At 42.9% G+C, this 24,481-nt stretch overlaps 2 protein-coding genes across 9 annotated transcripts in view; one reads left to right on the top strand and one right to left on the bottom strand.

The window, feature by feature from the left end:
• Positions 1 to 17,461, bottom strand: part of TAF13 (TATA-box binding protein associated factor 13) — a 31,752-nt gene extending 14,291 nt beyond the window's left edge. The window contains exons 1-6 of one of the 8 annotated variants that reach the window (XM_085020487.1): positions 17,279 to 17,461; positions 16,694 to 16,936; positions 15,730 to 16,636; positions 14,415 to 15,029; positions 7,047 to 7,125; positions 1,299 to 1,396 (exon numbers count right to left, since the gene is read on the bottom strand). In XM_085020487.1, coding sequence (XP_084876613.1) covers positions 1,299 to 1,396; positions 7,047 to 7,125; positions 14,415 to 14,507 — 270 coding nt within the window. In that variant the 5' untranslated portion in view covers positions 14,508 to 15,029; positions 15,730 to 16,636; positions 16,694 to 16,936; positions 17,279 to 17,461. 8 annotated transcript variants of the gene reach the window in all.
• Positions 17,462 to 17,519: 58 nt separating this feature from the next.
• Positions 17,520 to 23,145, top strand: TMEM167B (transmembrane protein 167B). Its single transcript, XM_001926138.6, has 3 exons — positions 17,520 to 17,643; positions 19,680 to 19,811; positions 20,609 to 23,145. The coding sequence occupies exons 1-3, from the start codon at positions 17,634 to 17,636 to the stop codon at positions 20,689 to 20,691; spliced, it is 225 nt and encodes a 74-aa protein (XP_001926173.1). The 5' UTR covers positions 17,520 to 17,633; the 3' UTR covers positions 20,692 to 23,145.
• Positions 23,146 to 24,481: the final 1,336 nt, after the last annotated feature.

Below are 24,481 nucleotides of genomic sequence, written 5' to 3'. Positions count from 1 at the left end.
CTCAGGAGTTCCCATTGTGGCTCATGATGAAAGAATCTGACTAGGAACCATGAGGTTGTAGGTTCCATCCCTGGCCTTGCTCAGTGGGTTAAGGATCCGGCATTGCCATGAGCTATGTTTTGTTTTGTTTTTTGTCTTTTTGCTATTTCTTTGGGCTGCTCCCACGGCATATGGAGGTTCCCAGGCTAGGGGTCTAATCGGAGCTGTAGCCGCCGGCCTACCTACACCAGAGCCACAGCAACTCGGGATCCGAGCCGCGTCTGCAACCTACACCACAGCTCACGGCAACGCCGGATCGTTAACCCACTGAGCAAGGGCAGGGACCGAACCCGCAACCTCATGGTTCCTAGTCAGATTCGTTAACCACTGCGCCACAACGGGAACTCCGCCATGAGCTATGGTGTAGGTCGCAGATGCACCTCGGATCCCACGCTGCTGTGGCTGTGGCGTAGGCCAGCAGCTACAGCTGTGATTATACCCCTAGCCTGGGAATCTCCAGGGTGTGGCCTAGAAAAGACAAAAGTCATTCACATTTATTTATTCAGTTAAAATAATATGTAAATAATTTAAACAATAGGGAAATGGTTAAGTATATTAGAAAACAATTTGAATGAATTTTATATAGCTACTAAAATAATAGTGTTTAGAACACAGGAAATATACACTATAAAACTCTGAGTAAAAAGGAATGCTTATTCTGATCAACCCTATGGAAAACATTACATACCTTAACATAAGTCTGGGAAGGAGGAAATTTATGTTGGATGATGAGATTATAGATAATATTTTAAATTTTATTGAAGGATCTTATAATTATTTCCTTATAAATAAAAATTAGGAGTTCCCATTGCGGCTCAGCAGTAACAACCTGACCAGTATGCACGAGGACTTGGGTTCAATCCCTGACCTCACTCAGTGGGTTAAGGATCTGGCATTGCTGTGAGCTGTGGTGTAGGTCGCAGATGAGACTCGGATCCCACGTTGCTGTGGCTGTAATGTAGGCCAGCAGCTCTAGCTGCCATTCAACCCCTAGCCTGGGAACGTCCAAAATCTGTGAGTGCAGCTCTAAAAAGAAAAAGAAAATTCAAAGAAGGGGGTAGAATATATTGTGTGTGTGTGTGTGTGGGTGTATCTCCATCCTTAATGATAAATAGTAACCAATAACTTCCACAAAACAGGCACTCAAATGGATAGCTTATTTCTAAAGGATGCCATAGTTCTGTAGTCCTATCTAAAAGTTAGAATTTCAAATCTATTCCTCAATTACCTAAGACCAATTAGAAAAAAAAAAACCTTACCATCTCAGTGATGAACTCTATGACAAGATCTTCAAGAATATCCACCGACTCAGTATAAGGATTCTGGTCATCCCCAAACCCATACATCATACACCGTACTGTAAAAGAACAATTGCTTTTGCTTATTTAAATAAATTTGACAAGTTTTTTTTTTTTTTTCAAATAGAACTGAACCAAGTTATAGAAGGTATTGGTATAAAAGCATATTTACATTATTTAATAAGTGTCTCGGGGTGTCCCTCTTTGGGTTTATTTTATATGGTACTCATTGTGCTTCCTGGATTTGAGTGAGTGGTTCCTTTCCCATGTTAGGGAAGTTTTCAGCTATTATCTCTTCAAATGTTTTTTCTGTCCCCTTCTCTCTCTCTTCTCCTTCTGGCACCCCTACAATACGGATGTTGGTGCATTTAATGTTGTCCCAGAGTTCCCTGAGACTCTCTTCATTTGTTTTCAATCTTTTTTCTCTTTTCTGTTCTGCATCCGTCATTTCTTCTAATCTGTCCTCCACCTCGCTTATTCGTTCTTCTGCCTCCTGTATTCTGCTGTTGGCTGCTTCTAATGAATTTTTTATTTTGCATCTCTTCTTGTTTTAAGTTCTATATCTTGTATCTCTCTGCTCAGTGTTTCCTGTAAATTATCCATCTTTGCCTCCAGTTTATTCCCAATGTCTTGCATCATCAAGCACATTTACATTGTATTTGTTGCCTCCAAGTACAGATTTTGGTGTAAAAGGTTTGAACTGCCAGCTTATAATTGGCTGTTCCTACCTAGCTTTCCCAAGGTAGGACTCCCTTCCCTCTCAGTTACTGAACCCTCACATCAACATTCCTTCCCTCATCCCTCTGAACTGCTCACCAACAAACCCAGAACACCTGTAAGTAAGACACTCCATGGCAGGAACAGGATAAGTAGCACTGGTTTACCCTTTACTGGGACTGTTTTGTGTGTGTTGTCGGGGGTGGCAGTGGGGAGGTAGGAAAAAGGTAAAAGTCTTTCTGATACTACCATAAGGAAGTGGACATGAGAGAAAGTGCTCCAATTACCTTCTTTATAGGAAGAACAAGGTAATCAAAAGGAAAAAGCAAGGGGCTTACTATACAAAATCTTGACATTTCATTCCCTGGATCAAAGCAACTGCCAGCAAAGCGCCTTCAGGTTTCAACTGAAGGAACCACAGAAAATGCAAAAGAGAAGAAAAGTCTAATACAGAGTGATAAAAATAACTCCTAGTAGCTAAAAATTATATAGCCCTTAACATGCCAGGAGTTATTTTAAATTCATTTGGAGTTCCTGTCATAGTCCAGCAGAACCATGACGTTGCGGGTTCGATCCCTGGCCTTGCTCAGTGGGTTGAGGTTCCAGTGTTTCCAGGAGCTGTGGTGTAGGTCACAGATGCAGCTCGGATCTGGTGTTGCTGCAGCTGTGGTGTAGGCTGGCAGCTACAGCTCCAATTAGACCCCCAGCTTGGGAACCTCCATATGCCGAGGGTGAGGCCCTAAAAGGACAAAAAAAAAAAAAAAGAAAAGACTAAACTCATTTAATCGCCACAACAATTCTTTGAAGCAAAAACTATTATTATCCCCAGTCTACATAGATGGGGAAACTGAGGCACATAGGTAAATGATTTATCCAAGGTCATAAGATAGTGAGATGGAAACTGAATTTGAATCCAGATGATCTGGCTCCAGAGTCTATACTCCTTCCCACAACAGGATTACCCTTCTTGGTAGTTTAGGGAAGATGGGAGCCATATGGATTCTTATCCTACAGTCTATAAACTCCCAGTTAGTTCATGGATAAGCTTTGAGAAGTCAGGGGACTCTAATGAAATTATATGCAAAAAAATTTTAAACATTATTTGAGTGTGTGTGTTTTTCTGGGAAGAAAAATCAACTCTTATAAGATTCTCAAAGGTGTATATACTAAGAAACTGTCACATGTTAGAAATGTTTCATATCCTGATCTGACTAGTGGTTACAAGTGTATATATATATATATGTATATATATATATATATATATGTAAAATTCATCAAGCTATTCACTGAAGACTAGTCCTATCTGTCTGTCTATCTATCTATCTATCTATCTATCTATCTATGCTTCTTAGGGCCACACCGTGGCATACGGAAATTCCTAGGCTAGGAGTCAAATCAGAGTTGCAGCTGCCTGCCTATTCCAGCAAGGCTGGATCCAAGCCGCAGCTTCGACCTGCACCACAGCTCACGGCAACACTGGATCTGTAATCCACTGAGCGAGGCAAGGGATCAAACCCATGTCTTCATGGATACTAGTCGGGTTTGTAAGTGGCTGAGCCACAGCAGGAACTCCAAGACTAGTACAATTTATTGTATATAAGTTTTACATTAAAAAAAAAGAAAAAAAAAAAGGAGTTCCCGTCGTGGCGCAGTGGTTAACGAATCTGACTAGGATCCATGAGGTTGTGGGTTCGATCCCCGCTCTTGCTCAGTGGGTTAATGATCCAACGTTGCCGTGAGCTGTGGTGTAGGTTGCAGATGTGGCTCAGATCCCGAGTTGCTGTGGCTCTGGCGCAGGCCAGTGGCTACAGCTCCGATTAGACCCCTAGCCTGGGAACCTCCATATGCCGCAGGAGTGGCCCTAGAAATGGCAAAAAGACAAAAAAAAAAAAAAAAAAAAAAAAGAGGAACTCCTAGAACACTTCTAAAAGCAGGAATGAGTACATTAAGAGCAATTCCTATTTAGGAGAAAAGAGTAGACAAGGCCTGCAGATGAAAAGAAAGGGGTAACTTTGGAAGCCAGCCTGGGACAGAGAAGTACCCTAGGGTTTATTCTGGCAAAAGTCTCTAGGCCCAGATACAGGAGGGAGAAAACAAACACAGGAGCCAGTATTTTCTCCCCTCTCTTTTCTGGATTCTGAACATTGCCCCCACCTTTTTTAAATAGGTAATTTCAGACTTAGAGAAGAGTTGCAAAAGTAGTACCAAGTTCCCCAATGCCTCTATCAGTTTCCCCTTATGTTAACATCTTATATAACCAAAGATATTTCTCAAAACTAAGAAATTAACAGTGGTACAAGTACCAGTTTCTCCACTCATGTACTTTTTCTGTTCTAGGATCACACACTATTCAGCTGTCATGCCTCCTTGGTTTCCTCTGTTGCGCAACAGTTCCTCAGACTTTCCTTGTCTTTTAGAACCTTGATGCTTCTGAAGAATACTGGTCAGTTATCTTGTAGAATGTCCTTCAGTTTGGGTTTGTCTGATGTTCACTCATGGTTAGGTTGTGATTATGCATTACTAGAAAGGGTAGCACCGAGATGATGTACCTCTTAATGCCTCATATCATGAGTACATAATGCCAACATACATTACTTGTAATGTAAACTTTGATGACTTGCTAAAGTAATGCATGCCAGGATTCTCCACTGCAAACGTAATTTTTTCCTTAAATGTTCTGAGGAAGATATCTTGTCATTAACATTTTGATGAGAAGAATTCATCAGTAGGGAAATACACTTCACTGGAAAAGGAAAAACTTAGATGGGAAGTTTGTAAACTGTTTTGATTAAAGAGTCTGTAAAGGAGTTCCCATTGTGGCTCCGTGGTTAATGAACCCTACTAGTATCTATGAGGGCATGAGTTTGATCCCTGGCCTTGCTCAGTGGGTTAAGGATCCGGTGTTGCTGTGAGCTGTGGTGTAGGCCACAGACACAGCTTGGATCCAGCATTGCTGTGGTTGTGGCATAGGCCAGCAGCTGCACTCCAGCGCTGCTGTGGCTGTGGTGTTGGCCAGTAGCTGCAGCTCCGATTTAACCCCTAGCCTGGGAACCTCCATATGCTTCAGCTGCGGCCCTAAAAAGACAATAAATAAATAAATAAATAGAGACTGTAAGGATATAAAAACCAGCAGTGAATGCTTTGAAACTTTGTGTTATATTGGCAAAAAAAAGTTTTTAAAAAAAGGTTTAGGAACAGATCTTGTTCAGGAAGGTATATGAAGATTCAGGTAAGACAAGGAAAAGGCTTCGAAGATTCTGAACTCTTGTCATCACAAAACAAAGCAATCCAAGTGGAACAAAGGCTTCTGGTAAGAACTGACTATATAATCATCACTATGGGACACTCTGATATGGAATCCCTTTCTTATGGAAACATAAGAAGCAAAACCAACCATAAGAGGGAGGGGGAGGGACAGGGAGGTTGGGGTCAGTAGGTGTAAACTATTGCATTTAGAGTGGATAAACAGTGAGATTCTGCTGTATAGCACAGGGAACCATATCTGACCACTTGTGTTGGAACATGATTGAGGATAATGTGAAAAAAAAAAGAATGTATACGGATGTATGGCTCGGCCACGTTGCTGTGTAGCAGAAACTACAAGAGACTGCAATCCAAAAAATTTTTTTAGAAAGAGAAGCAAACCCACATATAAATGGAGTAAACAACATCAGAGATAGAATAAGAGGTGATCCACTTTCTCTTTTTTTGCTTTTTAGGGCCACATCTGTGGCATATTAAGTTCGAAGGCTAGGGGTAGAATCAGAGCTACAGCTGCCAGCCTATGCCACGGCCACAGCAACGTCAGCTCAGCCTGGCTGCGACCTACACTGCAGCTCATGGCAACGCTGGATCCTAACCCACTGAGCGGGGTCAGGGATCGAACCTTCATCCTCACGGATACTAGGCAGGTTTGTTACACTAAGCCACAATGGGAACTCCAGGAGTGGTCCACTTTCAATGAGAAACTGATATAACAAGGGATTTGAATGGTTAAGGAAGAAAAAGACATACTGACTCTGCAGTTTCAAGAGCATTTAGGAACTGCTTACATGCAAACCAGCATAAGTAAACAAAGTATTCAGGCGCTGCCTCATCAGGTCAGCCATGTTACATGAAAAGGACTGGGACTGGGAGATAGAGAGCCCGCACATTCTCATGGTGCCTTTCAAGGGCTGGCCTGGATCAGCAGCAGCAGCAGCTGCTCTCCTTGCTGCTGCCAAAAAGGGTAAAGCTCTCTACTCAGAGAGTAGAACAGAGAACCAAAACCTTATTATCTCTATGCCACTGGACTGCCTCACACTGTTCACTTTCCTTGTCCACTGCCTTAGTCCAAAGCCCCAACTTAATTCCTATTCTCAGCACCTGTTCCAGGAGCCAACATAACCTTTGGCTTACAATCAAAGGAGTCCCTGCTCCTACTACTGCACAGGTAAGGGACAGAAAAAGTAACAGAGGTACTGAATTGAAACACTGATCATATTTCTTTTTTCTTTTTTTCTTTCTTTTTTTTTTTTTTGCTTTTTAAGGCCACACCCATGGCATATGGGAGTTCCCAGGCTAGGGGTCAAATCAGAGCTATGGCTGCTGGGCTATACCACAGCCACAGCAACACAGGATCTGAGCCATGTCTATGACCTACACCACAGCTCATGGCAACGCTGGATCCTTAACCCACTGAGCAAGGCCAGAGATTGAACCCAAAACCTCGTGGTTCCTAGTCGGATTTGTTTCCCCTGCACCACGATAGGAACTCCCACATTTCTTTTAAAAAAAAAAAAAAAAAAGTGTGTCATATACATACATATACATATATAAATACATACACTGGGGTAAGAATCATTACTATGGTTCACAGGTTAAACAAAATTTACAGCTAAGTCTGACAATATTGTCCCTACAAGGAAACACATTCAGAACAGTAAGTCTACTTTGAACAGACATTTCCAAAGGTTTTTATCTATAACGAAATCATTGCCAAATACTACTTACATTCTTTAGAAAAAAGTCTCTTTCTTTTACCCTGTCCACCTTCGGCACCTCCTCCAATTTCTTCACTTTCTTCCTCAAACTAGAAGTTAAAATGTATACATAGAGATGTCAAGCACTGCATTGGACTTTTAAATAATTAACATTTTTTCCCCACCTTCAACAATGATATCATGCCTGAAAGCCTAAAGCAGGCAGCAAAACCCCATGAAACCTTAGAATTTCAGAGGCCTTAAAAACTATCAGTCCAACTTCAGACTCATGCAGGAATGGCTTCTACAATATCCATAATAACCGTAGTGTCTCTCCTGGAAAAGTTCCAATACCATATTTTTGTTGTTGTTGTTGTTTTTTACCGAGCCCAAGGCATGTGGAAGTTCCCTGGTCAGGGATCCAACCCGCGCCACAGCAGCGCCGCAAGCCGCTGCAGTGACAACGCTGGATCTTTAACCTGTTGCCCACAAAGAACTCCCCACACCGTTCTTTTTTTTTAAACCAACTAAGCTGGCCTATTTCTAGACAGTTTTGCTAGTAAAGGAGTTGATACTGAATTAAAGCAAGCAAAACTAAGTTACTAAGCACTGCTAACACAGCCCTAAGAACGTTCCTCAAGGAAGCCTTAATCCCATTTTGTGATGTGAAAACCGAGGCTCAAATAACCTGCTCACAGAGAAAAGAGATTTTGAAATCCATGTTCCCTGACTCTGAGTCCATTATTTTTCCACTATTTTACAATAAGTATATAGTTTTGTTAGCAGTTGAATTGACGGTTCATAATGAGCGCTAACATACTAGCTTTGTCCTCTGATGATTCTCTAGATGTTTCAGAGAGTGTCTGGCAAACATGGACCAAAAGCAAAGGGCAGGCAGGGAGCCACGCTCCCACTCTTCCCGCCCCGCGTACCAAAAAGATGAATCTGAAGGGAAAGGCTAGTATGAAGCAAAGTCTCTGATGCTCTCCTCTGAAAACACTACGGAAAAAAGCTCCAGTTCTAAACTGTGCCTCCGCTATAAGTGCCCGAAAGAGTGCAGAAAAACGTGGGCTGGAACACAAGTGGTCACTCACGGTGGGGTCTTCCTCCTCATCTGCCATCCCACCAGCCAGCCGCCTCCCGGACTCGCCTGCCTACCACCCAGCGGGTTTTATCACTTCCGCTACCTCACTTCCGGTGACGCGCAGAGCCGGGGCGGGGCCTAGTCGCGACCCCGCCTGCGCAGGGAACAGCAGCTCGTCCGATCTAGCGGCCGGACCGAGAGGGCACTTAGTTGAGGATGACGTCTTGTCAAGAAAAAATTAAAAATTAGCAAGGAAAAAGGAAATCTCGGGCAAGGTGGCGTGTATCTCTTGCTTCCGTACGTCGGATTTCTGCTTCCTGATTCGACTGCGAAGCTATGTATCGTTGAGGGGCTAGCTAGGGGTTCGTTTAAACATCTTCAGCCCCTCAGAGTTCCACTGTTATTTATTACTAAGGTCTGTATTGGTTACTGAGGATGTACTTTGAAAGCAGTTCTCAAGGGGGTGTTATCATCCCTTAGACTGGGGACTTAACTTTTGTGGGGCGTTTTTGTTTGTTTGTTTGTTTAATCAGAACTTTGGGAAAACCATGGATTTTAGAAGGCTAAATAAAGCTTGGTGTTTAAGCTGTTCTGCAATGCAAGGCCACACAGGGAAAGATTACCCCACAATACTCTATTTCTTTTTTTCTTTCTTTCTTTTTTTTTTTTTTTAGAGCCATACTTGAGGCATATGGAAGTTCCCAGGCTAGGAGTTGAATCAGACTAGAACTGCAGGCCTATGCCACAGCCACAGCAAATTGAGATCCAAGCTGCTATGTGACCTACACCCAAGCTCACAGCAACACCAGATGCTTAACCCACAGAGAAGGCCAGGGATGGAACCCTGCATACTCATGGTTACTAGTCAGATTCGTTTTGGCCACAACAGGAACTCCCAAACTACATTATTTCTGAATGTTCTTCAACATTCCTGTGAGTGAAAAATCAGTTCATAATTATCTGGGCCAAGAACATAACTGTTAATATATAAACACTGGCATTTTAGTGGCCTAGCAGTTAAGGATCCAGCCTTGTCACTGCTGCCCACCCCACCACAAAAGAAAGAAAATTCAATGTACCTTAAAAACACAGGAAAATGCTTTGTGTTTGCATTTGGGCTTTTTTGTTATTTATTTTTGCTTTTTAGGTTCTCACTCGCAGCATATTGAGGTTCCCAGGCTAGGGGTCCAATTGGAGCTTTAGCTGCTGGCCTACACCACAGCCACAGCAACACAGGATCCGAGCCACATCTGCAACCTACACTACAGCTCACGGCAACGCCAGATCCTTAGCCCACTGACCAAGGCCAGGGGTTGAACCTGTGTCCTCATGGATGCTAGTCAGATTCATTAACTGCTGAGCCACAAAGGGAACTCCCTGTATCTCTTTGTTTGGATCCTTAACCTACTGAGCCACTAGGGAACTCCCACACTGAATTTCCTAGGAATGCATATATATATATATATATATATATATGTCTCAACCGCACTCCCTTTCTTGTCACAGAATTCCTAAAACCCTTGTAATTTGTTAAGTGATAAGAGCACTAGGAGCATCTCCTGTTCTAATATCTGGTCTTTGACATCCATCCCACACCTCCTCTATGCACACACACCGGGCTATTAAAACCCCTGTAAATTCCTAAGTGATAAGAACACAACTTTGTTCTAAAAAGGCATCTCTGAGTGGGCTCCTGGACGGCTCTTAGATAGGGACTAGTCACCAAAATGACCAAACCTTGATTAGAACCTTGGAATTTTCAGGCCTCTTCCCTGCCACTACCCTCCCAATTCTCTAGAGAGAGGAGAGGACTGGAAATGGAGTTAGTAATCGATCATGCCTACTCAAGGCATAACAACTCCAACGGTAAGGGGTTCAGAGAGCTTCCAGGTTGGGGAACACATCCACTTACCTGGAGGTTGATGCACTTTAATTCCATGGAGGCAGAAGTTCTGTGCTCAGGACCCTCCCAAAGAGCGCCCTGTGTGTCTCTTTATCTGTATCCTTTATCATATCCTTTAATTAAATTGGTAAACATGTCTCCCCGAGTTTTGTGAGCTGTTCTACGAAATAACCAAATCCAAGGGGGGAGGAGGTCATGGGACCCTCTGATTTGTAGTCCAGTCAGACAGAAGTTGGGGGTAACCTGGGGGCTTACTACTTGTGATTGGCATCTAAAATTGGGAGCAGTCTAGTGGGACTAAGCCCTTCATCAGTGGGATCTTACACTCTCTCCAGCTCAACAGTGTCAGCATTGAGTTAAACTGCAGGACACCCACCTGAGGTCACACAATTGTTTGCTGTGTGTGTGTATGCGTCGGGGGGGATACGCCACATATTTGGTCACCAGAAAGGAAGTGTTCTGTGTGAAAGTAATGGAGAAAGATACATAGAAAAGAAAGAACTGGGAATTTCCCCCCAAAACAGCAACTACCCTGAAATTGGACAGAGATAGTACTTTGTTTTGTTTGCATCTCACCAAGAGCTGTGAACTACTCAGGAAATAATGTCATGAAAAGCCACATCACTTGTAATAATTTGGGTAGCCAATATGCACTGGAATCAGTCTGCATTTGTAGCTCCTTGCATTCACGGGGACTCTACATATACGTGCAAGCATCTGAGATCATTATACCCTCTAGCTAGTCATTTATATATATTTATAAATATATTTATATATTTATAAATATATTTAATATATATTCATATATCAAAATGCATATTATTATAATTTACTGTCTTTATTTTACCTTTATATTATAGTTAGGACATTATACTTTTTAGTTATGTGGGTACTTAGGTCTATCGGTTATTTATTACTGTGTAACAAATTATCCCCAAACTTAGTGGTTTAAAACAATGAACACTTATCACACAGTCTCCTCTGAAGAATTGACGCGGGAGGATCCATTTCCAAAATCACACTGTTTTCAGCAGGATCCAATACTTCAGGTTGTTAAAGACCTCAGTTCTTCACTGGCTATTGCCAGAAGCCTCCCTCCACCCCTTGCCACGCAGTCCTCTTCATAGGGCAGCTGACAGCACGGCCTCTATCAGCGCAGATGAAGGGGAGAACCAGGAAGCATACCCAAGACCACAGGTCTTTTTGTAACCTACCGTTGGAACTAGCACCCCACCACTTTCGCCCTGTGCTATTCACTAAAAGACACTAAGTGCAGCCCACACTCAAGACTAGGTCGTTACACAAGGATGAGATTACTAGGTGGCACACATCACTGGAAGCTACCTGACAAGCTGCCTCTCATGGTAGTGTAGATTGTGAGTTTCGATTCCGAATAATAAGGGAGATATTATATTTGTTATTTAGGGAGGACTGTTGGGTCTGAAAGGGTTGAGAACTGCTATATCAGGCAGTGATGAAACACTGGAATTGTCCAAGGGATCTTGTATAAAATATCCACGGCGTCCATTATCAGGGGAAAGGATAGGTAAACTGCTGGATACACACCAAGGAGTACTATGCAGCAATCAGAAGCAACAGACTGGTGGAGTTCCCACTGTGGCTCAGTAGAAACGAATCCCACTAGTATCCATGAGGATGCAGGTTTGATCCCAAGCCTCGCTCAGTGGGTTGAGAATCCCTTGTTGCTGTGAGATGCAAACAAGTTTGCAGCTGCAGCTTGGATCTGGTGTTGCTGTGGCTGTGGGGTAGGCCAGCAGCTGCAGCCCTGATTTGACCCCTAGCCTGGGAACTTCCATATGCCATGGGTGCGGCCCTAAGAAAATAAAATAAAAAATAAAAATTTTTGAAAAGAAGCAACAGACTAGCACCATAAGTAGAGCTTAGAAACACAGTGCTGGAGTTCCCATCGTGGCTCAGTGGTTAATGAATCTGACTAGGAACCAAGAGGATGCAGGTTCGATCCCTGGCCTTGCTCAGTGGGTTAAGGATCTGGCGTTGCCATGAGCTGTGGTATAGGTTGCAGACGTGGCGCAGATACCTCGTTGCTGTGGCTCTGGTGGAGGCTGTCGGCTACAGCTCCGATTGGACCCCTAGCCTGGGAACCTCCTTATGCCGCGGGAGTGGCCCAAGAAATGGCAAAAAGACAAAAAAAAAAAAACCACAGTGCTACATTTAAAAAGTGAGAAACATAATGAGATCTATAACAAAATACCATTTATGTATATTAAACACACATACACACAAAAAGCACATATTTTACAGGAACACATAAAAAAGTATAGGAGTTTCCCAGTGGCCTAGCAGTTAAGGATCTCCTGTGGCTCGGGTCACTACTGTGGCATGGGTTTGAACCTTGGTCCAGGAAATCCTGCATGCCTCAAGTGTGGCCAAAAATAAAAATAAAAAAATAAAAAAGCATAGACATCAAATACATTAGTAAGGTTGCAGGTAGCAGAAATGAGAGTAGGGATAAAGGGAATGCATAAATACATAACAAGTGAAGGCCCTGAGAAGGGTCAGTTACGACAGTATGTCATGAACAGTGAAATGTGAATAATTGAACGTTCTGAACCTGAGATCCAGATATAAACGGGGGGAAAAATGCAGTTTGTGAGCAGAGCAGAAATAAAACTTGTGCTTCAACAGGATGTTTCCAGTGGGTTGCCAGAATCAAGTTGGTTTGTTCAGAGACTGAACTTCATTCAAAGGCAGAGTTCCTGGTAGGTCTTTAAGCAGAAGAATCACATGACCCATCTTTAAGAAAAAGATCATTTCAGATGGGAAACCACCCAGGATGAGTGATGATTAGAACCTGAATTAAGACAAAGGAACTTTAGGAGTAGAATTCAGAGGACTTTGTATCTGAATGAATCTGAGCACTCTGGAGAGAGGTTTATATCCAGATGGAATGCTATTAATATGAATTGGAAAGTAAGAGGGAAAAGCAATTACGTTGGAAAGGAAATGAATTCAGTCTGAGTTTAAGAGTCTGCAGAGGTCCTGCAGACAGACCTGCAGGTCTAGATATCTGCAGAGAAATCAAGTCTAGAGAAACTGGCTTGGGGGGAGTTCCCAGGTGGCCTACTAGTTAAAGACCAGTGCTGTTACTGCTGTGGCTTGTGTCACTGCTGTGACAAGGGCTTGATCCCTGTCAATCCCTGGCCCCAGGAAATTTCCAATGCTGTGGCACTGCAAAAAAAAAAAAAAAAAAAAAAAACAGCAGGGTGGGGAGGAGTGGAGTTCTCATTGTGGTTCAGCGGTAACAAACCCGACTAGTATCCATAAGGACACCAGTTCAATCCCTGGCCTTGCTCAGTGCGTTAAGTATCTGGCGTTGCCGTGAGCTGTGGTGCAGGTTGCAGACACGGCTCAGATCTGGCGTTGCTGTGACTGTGGTGTAGGCCAGCAGCTACAGCTCCGATTCCACCCCTAGCCTGGGAACCTCCATGTGATGCAGATGTGGCCATAAAAAGAAGGAAAAAAAAAGGCACAGGAGACATCAGTACAAGGGCAATAGTTTTCAGACTGCACAGAAACAAAAGTGAGAGAAGAGAGGCAACAGGCAGATCCTCAGAAACAGTACATCAAGGGACAAAGAGACAAGAAATGGTCCAAGACACAGCAAAAGATAAAAGAAGAAAAGTGAAGAGGAGCAGAGAGGAGGAGAAGAATATACAGTTGACCGCTAAACAACATAGGTTTGAACTGCACAGATCTGCTTATATTATACATTATATTTTATATAATATATACACTATTTTTCCAATAAATACCTTCTACGATAAGTTACTTTTCAGCATTACCTTCATGAACTCAACAGCCCAGTTCCACAAGCCCACTTTCAATCATTCATACAACCAGTATGTATCAAGCACCTGTAAAACATTCAGCACTTGCTGTGGGACTGTGGATAAAACGACAATGTACATACACAGTTCCCACAGTCCTGGCTTCCTGAACCTTACCATGCAGCAGGGGGCCATGAGTGAAATAGAAATTGTATGCTTTGGAAGCTTATGATGGAGGAAGGGGACCCAGGAAGGGCAGAGACGCCTCCCTCGTGCAAAAGGTTTGAGCTGCGGCCCGAGAGATGGATGGAGTCAGGTCGTGAAGGAGGAAGGGAAGTGTGTGCTCTGCCCCAAGCTGAGCTGATCTTCAAGCCTTTGATTACACAGCTACTTTCCCACTAGGATACTTTTCTTTTCCACTGACAGGCTACATGCGTTTCAGGCCCAGCCAAGAGGTCTGCTCGTCCACGAGGCCCTCCGGCTGAAGGCACCTTCTAACACTCCCACAGCACTTATTTTCGCTTTCCTTCAACACTTCTTTCTACTGTATTTTCTGATTCTTTAGACACGCAGCTTGTTTATAGACTAAATCTTAAAACTTACTAAGAACACAGTCTTTTTCTTCTTCCCTTTTGAGCTCCCAATGGCGAGCACATTCCTTAGACTTCCAAGTCCCGGAACAAATGCTTGTAGCATAAATTAAGGCCGGTTTGACATCCCTTTTCAGAGACGTTGTCATTCAAATGAAGCTATTGTTGCAGGCTGTGCCTTTGGGACTGAACTTACTCTTTGGTTAAACCAGAATGCCACCGTCAGGGTCCCCATGACTGATGAGTGTTCGCCACAGGGACTGCAACAGCCCTAACAAACAGGCCACTGTTCTTGACTGACAGGCGTTTGGCAACAACTGCCCGTCCTCCCGGCGGAGGCTGAAATGAACTGAGGATGGACTGTCTGAATGGAGTCCCCAGGCAGCGGGGCTCTATTGATTCCTTGTATTTGGGCCGCAAGAGCCGGTGACCCAGCTTTGGCATGAGGCTTGTGGGTCTTTTCGGGAAGATAGAAACACTAATGCTTGGAACAAAATCCTCAAAGATCAGGATCAGGGCCCAGCATCCTCATTTGACACAGTGCGATAACAAGGGGAAGGGAGCTCCGGAGTCAAACACGCTAGCTCTGTGGTCTCACCACTGTGCCTCCGCTGAGCCCGATTTCTCACTGAAAAAAAAAAAAAAGCATTCTGCAAAACAGTGGAGATCAAAGACAACGTCTTTACACAGCTAATGCCTGTGCTCTACTAAAACGTGTTTCTTCCTCTGTCTTTCCCAATATAGTTTGTTCCCTGAGGGCAGAGACTCATTTTTGCCTCTATTCCTGCAAAATGTAATAAAGTGCCCACCACATAGCAGACACTGGTAAATATTTTTTAAACAAGTGAACAACAGTAACAGCTAACATTTATGGTGCACTGACATCACGCCTGGTATTGCTGTAAATAGTTACTCATTTACTCCTTCAACCACCCTAGAAAGAAGCCACCATTATAACCCAATTTGACAAAGACAAAGCAGAATATAATTTTTGAAAATATAAAATTCTTAGTCTAACTAATTTTGAAATAGAAATCTGGTGAAATTCACTTTATTCAATAAAAAAAAAAGGTAAAATACTACTTAGAACCTGGAATAAAAAAAATATGGTGGAGAGAGGAAGAAGGGAAATAAATACAAGCGTGAGAAGAAAGAATAGGAAGAAGAAGAAAGACAGACACAAGGAGAAACAGTAAGGTATTATGTCCATTACCGTCCTTTGAAATAGTAAGGAGACAATCACTCTTCCCAGTTCTTCAATTGTGATTTTTTTTTGTCCTTAAACTTAATTCTTAAACTCTGAGAGTGACAGGTGAGAAGAGACTTACCTTTCAGCGCACGAAAGAAAAAAGAAAACTGGAATGGCTTCCGTCTAGTAAAAACGAGGAGATAAAAGTTATCTCCAAAAGAGTAGATGGCATGAGCCAAAATGTGAGAGCAGAGAGTACATTTGAGGAACGCAGAACAGTCTTTTCAGAGCTGAAGCTTGAAGTCCACATATAGGAACAATAGAAAATGCTGCTGGAAGGCCTTGTATAGCAGGCAAGGAGTTAGACATATACTCAGCAGGCAGCGGTTGTGTTAAAGTAAATAGCAGTCATGGTGTGGACTAAAATTTTCTAGTTCTGAGTTCAGAAGACCAGAAGACTGTCGATACTGGATAGTCCTTACTCTAAACCTTAGATTATCTCTAAAATAGAGGTGATGAGGCAGTTGTGACGATTACTTCAGGTACGATGACAAGGTGTGTTTGCTTTGAAAATGTCAAAATGTTATACAAATGCACGTTCTCACTGCTGTGAGGATTTAATTGATGCTTAAAAACTTCTAGCCTGGGATCTTCCATACCCTTGGAGGACAAGGCAGGTGTGGCCAGAAAAAAAAAAAAAAAAGAAAAAACAGTGACTGAAATGGCAAAATCACAAAGGTGATGGATGTAGAACGGAAAAGGGGGCAAGAGGAATGATATTTTGAAAAAGAGTTAACTGATTAAAAGATAATTTACAAATTATAAATTCTAATTTATCCCTCCCTCTCTTTCCCCTTTGGTAACCATGTTTTCTATGCCCGTGGGTCTATTTCTGTTTTGTAAATAAGTTCATTTGCATTTATGTGTATTTTCATAAGGAGTCTGTCCTAATCAGACTTTTTGGCTTGCTTTTCCACTCCAACTCCTAGGAGGCTTTGATAGCTTTTCTTCCTCAAAACCAAGCAGGCCGCAGCCAGCAGGTGGCTCTGCAGGAGGAAGGACAAAGAATCCCTTTAGGATGTAGACATCTGCGGATTACTAACCTTAACTAACCTTCAGCTCCCAACAACTCAGTCGCACTTTCGCCCCGACTCTAATAAAGGCAGGTCGCGTTGTGTGTAATTAAGGATTTCGCTGTTCAAAATGGGACCTGTGGCTTCGTCTCCTCAACCCCGCGCTAACATTAAACTGACGGTGTATTTGGTCAGGTTGTTAAAATGCTGTGAGAAGAGCTGTCCCAATATCTCCATTTCCCGGTTAAAGAAGTTGAGGTGACCCCTGCATAACTAAATACAAGAGATAATTGAGACTATCCTGATAGTTTAAAGAAAAATTGATGCAAACAGGCAATTATCTAAACGTTTCCCAACAATGTAGAGTTTTAGCGTTATAAGGTTCCTAACTGAAAGTCCAAACGCAACCTCACTCTCCAGATTTGTTTAAGGAGTAAGGAGAGACGCAGCAAGCGCGGCTTCTTTTAAATGGAAGCTTGAGACGGAGACCTCTCCGTTGCAGACCGGCACCTCTCCGTTGCAGGCGGGCAGCCGCTTACAGACACACCAAACGCACACACGCAGACACTGCAGCTACCAAAGCGCAAAATAAAGGGCAAAACTGCAAGCCTTTACCTTTTTCAACCACGACGCTAGCAGGACAGGTTACGCCCCAACACTAACTCTTCAGGGGCGCTCAGAAGAGACTTGGTTACCATGGCCACGGAGGAACCCTGCGGGATAGCGTTTTTCTAAACCACACATATTAGCGCAATTCCTCCCACGCAGGTTCCCTAGCTCGGCAATCGACTATCCACCCCTGATTGCCTTCGGCGCTCCCCTCTCTGCCCTTGCGCCTGCGTACTCTGACTCCTGCCCTGATCGCTGCGGCCCTGATCGGGAAGTGTCAAGCGGGAGCTGGGGTTCCCCCGCCTTCGCCGCTACCACCGCCGATCCCGGGACGCCATACCCAGGCCCCGGCCCAGCCGCCATGACGAACGGTGAGAACCAATGCCCAGAGCGGCGGAGGAGAGAGCAGAGCGAGAGGAAACGTGGCGGGCGGAGCCGGGACTGACGTGGCCGCTCTCCCCGCCCCCTCCCAGCCCAGTCCCCCCTTGTTCTCTTGGGGCCGTAACTCCTGTTCCCTCAACCCCTCTGCGGGTTCCTCCGCCCTGTGCCCATCTGGAACCCTCAGTGCTTCATGTGCCCCCTCCCCGAGTCCTTGGCCCCTACCCTGTGCTTTCCCTTGTCCCCTTTCTAGAAGTTCGTTCTGGCCCTTAATGTCGCTTTAGCACCAGTGAAAAACAGATCCTTCTCACAGCCCTCTGCGTTCTCATACTTTTGGATAGTAAGCTCCTAGGGAGGACAAAAAAATCAGAGGATTTTTGGCTCCACATTTGGGGGGGCAGTGAATGTAGACTCAAAAAAAAGTTCTACTTGTTTTGCAAAAATGCTTTAAAGTTTTCTCTTATTTGATTCTAAAGTCCTGCCTGGACGATCCCATCTGGAGACCATGGTTAGTGTTGCAGGGTTTGCATTTAGACACTGCCTCTTCTAAATGATGTGGCAGTTGCTACCCTGTTTGTCTGACCTAATTTTTCAGGTGTCTTCAAACACTTTATGGACATGATTACCGAATTCCAGGGAAGGGCAAGAAACAAAGCCTTTGCAGTCTTTAGCATCAACCTTAACAAGAAAGATGAGAAGGCTTCTTAGGCAGTATAATTTGAGGCGCATAGGAGAGCATCTCTCAAAAGTATCTTCTCCATAAACCTGGTACTGAGGGTTCACATTTCCCGTCCTTGTGGCTTTTGGCTTTACCTGTCAGAATTTATGGTAGAAAAAAGACTAGCAAGTAAAATATTGTTCAGCATAAAAACTTAGTGTATGTTTTAATTTACTGGACGCTTGTTTTAATTTGGCTGTGGGGTAGTTTTACTGGAAGGAGAGAGGGAGATACACTGGTGGCCCAGAACTGGCAGATGCTGGTTTTGTAAAATATCCTTTTGGAGTTTCGGGAGCAGTCAGAGGTCCGAGGTTATTAGGCACAGTACAGGAAGGGATATCACCCAGAGGAAGAAATCGTCTAAACTGAGAAATAAGAGAGCAGTTGGAACACAGTAATTATTGAATAAATGTTCATGACCCATCTCCCTTTTATTTTTTTATTTATTTATTTTTTTGCACTTAGGTGATTCATTGTGTTAATAAGAAACAGCTTGGGGAGTTCCCACTGTGGTGCATGGGTTAAGAACCCGATTGCAGCAGCTCAGGTCACTGTGTAGGTGCAGGTTCAATCCCCAGCCTGCTGCAGCAGGTTAAAGGATCTGTTTTGGTTTACATATGTAAGAAATAGAACTAATTGTTCAAAGGTTTTTTCCCCCACAATCGTCGTCCCACTATGTCCAAGCCTCAGATACTTTTTTTTTTTTCAAGAATCTGTTATTCTGGTAGAAATTTGGTTTGTAAGTAGAGTACATGTGAAGTGTAAGATAAGCATTGGAAAATTTACATGTGAAGTGTAAGATAAGCATTGGAAAATTTTAGTCATATGGATTTGAACTCTAGCAGTCTCCATTAAGCTTTACATTTGCCTTATGTGTTGTTCACCAGCGGATGCTGACCTGAGAGATGTGGCTAAATATCTAGCTTTCCTTTATCACATGAGTTCTTTATAATAAGAACATGTTTAATTCTCTCCGTTCAGGCACCAAGGGTTCTTATGCCTCTCTCAACCTATTGCCAGTCAGCATTCCCAGTAGGCTGATTCCACATAAAGCAAAGCACCCTTCTCAGAATTTATAGTTCTTGAAAGTGGAGGGAAGGGAGCAGTGAGATTTTTGTTGGGGAAATATCTACAAGTGATTTTGAGGAACAATAAAGTAACCTTGTGAGTCCCAGGACCATGGCTCCCTCATGTCACCGGCTGGCGCTGCAGTCGAGGTTATCATCTTGATATTCTGTCGCACTCTGTTCTGTGGGCTCCCCTCTCCCCAGCTAGATTAGCACCAAAGGTCTTCTCCTCTTTCTCTAACAGTGTACTCGCTGGATGGAATTCTGGTGTTCGGCTTGCTCTTTGTTTGTACCTGTGCCTACTTCAAGAAGGTACCTCGCCTCAAAACCTGGCTGCTCTCAGAGAAGAAGGGAGTTTGGGGTGTGTTTTACAAAGGTGAGATCATATCTGTCAGGGGGAGGAGAGGGACAGTGAGGCGCTACACAGTGGGGGTGGGATGGGCGGGATCGTTATTTGGTTTCACTTTGACATAATTATTTAAGCCCCAAGATAATCTGGTAATCTCTATGGAGAAAAGTATGTATATTAAACAAGCTTAGACTGAACTGGCATTGTTAGGAATATTTTCCTGATGAAACATTTTTCTGAATTTCTAGAAAGAATGAACTGGAGCCTCTTTTAAGTTTTGATTTCAGGAGTTCCCATTGTGGTTCAGTGGTTAACGAATCCAACTAGGAACCATGAGGTTGCAGGTTTGATCCCTGGCCTCGCTCAGTGGGTTAAGGATCCAGCGTTGCCTTGAGCTGTGGCGTAGGTCGCAGTCATGGCTCGGATCTCGAGTGGCTGCGGCGTAGGCCGGCACCTGCAGCTCTGATTCGACCCCTAGCCTGGGAACCTCCATATGCCACAGGTGCGGCCCTAGAAACGACAAAAAAATTTTTTTTGATTTTATTCATTCGGATGTTTTTTTACTTCTTATTTGGGCACCTTTATCTGGAATCCTACTTACCTAAATCTTTTTTCAAAATAGGGCAAAATGTAAACAAACAGTATATTCTCCTAGAACTCAGGGCTTAAGGGTCGTATTTAATTTCATCCCTGGGTGGGGTCTTGAGACCCTTGCTAGGTCTCTTCATCTGTGCCTAGAGATTTCAGAATATCACCTTGAAAATGAGGACTTATATGAAAGGCAAGGTGTGATTTTTCTTTCTCTTTTTATTTTTTCCTGCTAGCCGCTGTGATTGGAACCAGGCTACATGCTGCTGTGGCAATTGCCTGCGTGGTAATGGCCTTCTACGTCCTGTTTATAAAATGAATTCCAAAGCATCCATTTCATCAGCCGCCAACCAAGGGGACAAGGGTGAAGAAGATGTTGGGGGCCTGGGCCCAGTGTAGGAGAGTTCAGCTAAAATCATCCAAGCCCCCAGGATGAGACCACCGCATCTGCCCCTACCGTATGGTGGGAAAACTCCTCGTGGTTACAAACATTATTTATGCTTCAGGGGACTCCAGGAAGCCACCTTCCTTTGACCTGTGTGTAAATCAGTCCTCAGCAGAGAGTATATAATGTCCAGACAAATTACATCCATCAGTGATATGATTACATACCTCCTGCTTAAAAACCTGTCACCGATTTTATTCTTCAGCCCCTCATCGGGATCTTTTCAAACTGAGGCTCATTAAGGAAGACCTGTGCTCAAACCTCTTGGAAGGAGGGATAATTTTCAAGACTTGACTTTTTTTTTTTTCCTGTTTGATTTGGATTTGACAAATTGCAGGGGGTGGGGGGACTGGGTGGGAAAAAGGAGTTATACAAAACAAAAAATTTGGCTTTGGAAATTTACCTTTCATATACGCACCTGGGAACATGAGGGAGAGGGCATGATCCTCACTGCACAAAAGAACAGATGACACAACTCTGAGTTTTACACGGAGAATCTGGGCCTGCCTATGACTTGGAAATGACCTGTCTGTGATGAGAGGGGAAAGGAGTAGGTGAGAAGGAAACAATGTTCTATTCGCCAATTTTCTCAAAAGGAAACTTTACCCCCAGCACATGCTAAATGGAAACTGTGGCTAATTTCCGAAAGCTTTTAATATTACTGAGTGCTCCATATTGTCACTCAGTTTTAAATGCCACCACTAGGGGAAAGAGAAACTATTGAAGAAATAATTGTTTAATATATTTGCAGTGGGGTAGAAGAAATAAATAAATCTAGTATATTAGTTCATATACTAGTAAAGTCATCTGGAATTTATTGTGATGTTAGGTGGAAGTTCCGTCATGTTATCCAAGATACAGACTTAGTCTTTGTTTAAATCTGAGTTATCATGACAATTTTTAGTTGATTACTCGTGTTTCTTTTTATTTTTTTTTTATTTTATTTTTTACTCATGTTTCTTAACCCACTCTTTAATTTTCTTCGTATTGCAATACTCTTTAGCTATCTCTTGGAAATTAGAAGAACATGAGAAATTTGAATAAGTGAGAGAAGTTGCTGACATTCATAGACATGTTTGGACAGTTCACAGAATCTGTGAATAAAATGGGGGTGTTTCCTGAAGTAAAAGAAAACAGAAGTTTGCAGTTGAGATTGACGGGCTTTTCCATGGGGTATGGCAACTCCTGAGCAAATCATTTTAGGTGACTGCATTTGAAGGGAAAACGTCTCCATTCCCTCATCTTTATGCCTGCAAAAGGGTCAGCTGTTGCATTTATGAAACCTAGAACTTCTCTATTAAAAAAGAGAGTTGATCTAAAATTAAATTATTGTAAAGAGCAAGCATAGACATACGTCTATCAGTTGAATTGTTCATTACAGTAAAACTTGACTGTGGACAAGTTGACTGGACAAGTTGACTGTGGCAGTAAACTGTCTTTTGTCTCATTCCAAAAAGAACAAAAACTGCTAGGAAGTTCAGGTTCTGAAATATGAAGTTTGGTGCTTTTAAGGGTTCCTAGAAGTATAGAAAGTCATCAAGTAAACACTACATTTCTAATCATCTCGGAGTTGTGGCTGTTATGTCTTCAGCAATTGATCCACAGGGTAAATTTCAATGATTCATGTATTTTCCATTGTTGCTTCTGAGGGTCTTTCACACAAGACAAAGGAAAGCTAGTGGAACGGAAAGAAGAGTTACACCTTGTGGGTGTGAGTTTGGAACCTGCTGGTCAATGGGAATGTCACTCCCTGGAAATACAGGTTCAGCATGTTTTGCACTTGTTATTTTGTAGCTTTAATGACTTTTGTTTTCTAATAGGGCTAACATCTCTAAGCTTGGTGCTTAGAGCCGCTTCATATTTTAAATTAGTTCCATTTCACAGCTCTAGTTGTTCAAACCAGTTTTTACAGCCTCCTGGATGGGTCATCTTGACCTAAACTCTTGAACTGTTATGCTTTGAGATGTCTTCATACCAGAATGTACCAAAAAGTACACAGCGTGAAGGTAATTTAAAGCAAATAACAAACACACAGTTTATTTCATGTCTTGACTTTATGTAAGCAGATAAGCAGAAACTTGCTTAATTTGTCACTTTGGTTGGTGTGTCATCTATTTTTGACTGAAAATTGTAGGAAGTTGTTTCTCTAAAGGAGTCCATTTAGGGGTAGAAGAACGGGGTTAGCAGTTTTGCCTCAGATTCAAACTGGCATCACCATAAACCCAGTATGCTGGGGTGGAATGAAATCAGCTTTTTATAGTTGAAATAAAATTTTTTATTCACCATTGTCTGCACAAATCCTTGAAAATAAAATTTCTTTCCCTACCATTTTGTCCATTTGTCAAATACATGCTGATTTTTTTTTTTATTTTTTATTTTTTTGTCTTTTCTAGGGCCACACCCTCTGCACATGGAGGTTCCCAGGCTAGGGGTTTAATCAGAGCTGTAGCCACAGGCCTATGCCACAGCCACAGCAATGCAGGATCCGAGCCGTGTCTGCAACCTACACCACAGCTCACGGCAACGCTGGATCCTTAACCCACTGAGCAAAGCCAGGGATCGAACCTGCAACCTCATGGTTCCTAGTCAAATTCGTTAACCACTGAACTACTATGGGAACTCCCCCATGCTGAATTATTGAACTGTTCAGCATCCCCTGGGTTCTGCCCATAGTATACCTTTTAGTCTGCATTAGTGAATGCCATCAGTTCTGTGAACCCCCTGTGATGGTCACTGAATGTATGATAGAGTTCAGAATCTATGAGGGCATAGCTCTCTCCTTTGAGAGAACTGATATATGTGTAATCATTTATACACACACATATTTACATATATATATTCGTGTGTATGTATGTGTATATATATATATAAATACATTATTGAGGCGTATTAAATAATGCAAATAACACACCCCCAATACATTTCACCTACTACTGCTATTAAAATACAATTACCGGAGTTCCCGTCGTGGCGCAGTGGTTAACGAATCCGACTAGGAACCATGAGGTTGCGGGTTCAGTCCCTGCCCTTGCTCAGTGGGTTAACGATCCGGCGTTGCCGTGAGCTGTAGTGTAGGTTGTAGACGCGGCTCAGATCCCACATTGTTGTGGCTCTGGCGTAGGCCGGTGGCTACAGCTCCGATTAGACCCCTAGCCTGGGAACCTCCATATGCCGCGGGAGCGGCCCAAGAAATAGCAACAACAACAACAAAAGACAAAAAAAAAAAAAAAAACAATTATCATCTGCCACCACCAGCCATAAATTTATTCATTCAAGCGAGATTATCAGGTTACCCAGCCACATACCTAGAAAATCCTTGAGCCAGTGGGATTCTGGCAAATACAATGGATACTTTCTCCCTATTTGTTTATTCCACCTGCTGGGTGGCAATGGCACAAGGCCATATTATAACGTGTGCTCTCTGGTGTGAAAGGAACTAATTCTACTTACATAGTTGTTCCTTTTTTTTTTTTTTTTTTTGAAATCATTCTGGAATTTGAAAGATGTTTTAATGACTTTGAAAGTAAACGATTCAGCAATATGACTACCAAAGCAAGTTCCAGATGGCAGGAGGGCTCTCTGAAGATAAGGATATGCCTTCCTATCTTTATTCATTTCAAGGCTAGTCTGACTACTTAGTCCTTGGATTTCAGTAATCTGTGCT

The sequence above is a fragment of the Sus scrofa genome, chromosome 4 (assembly GCF_054392235.1).
Source record: "Sus scrofa isolate SSC_HxYL_T2T_F1_AM1 chromosome 4, Sscrofa_HxYL_maternal_Yorkshire_Landrace_v2.0, whole genome shotgun sequence".
Taxonomy (NCBI): Eukaryota; Metazoa; Chordata; class Mammalia; order Artiodactyla; family Suidae; genus Sus; species Sus scrofa.
The sequence above is the reverse complement of the archived record's forward strand: the minus strand, read 5'-3'. Positions and strand labels throughout refer to the sequence as shown.

Coding starts and splice junctions, on each gene's coding strand:
- TMEM167B (XM_001926138.6), top strand. Junction 19,812..20,608: donor TTGGGGTGTGTTTTACAAAG/GTGAGATCATAT, acceptor TTTTCCTGCTAG/CCGCTGTGATTGGAACCAGG.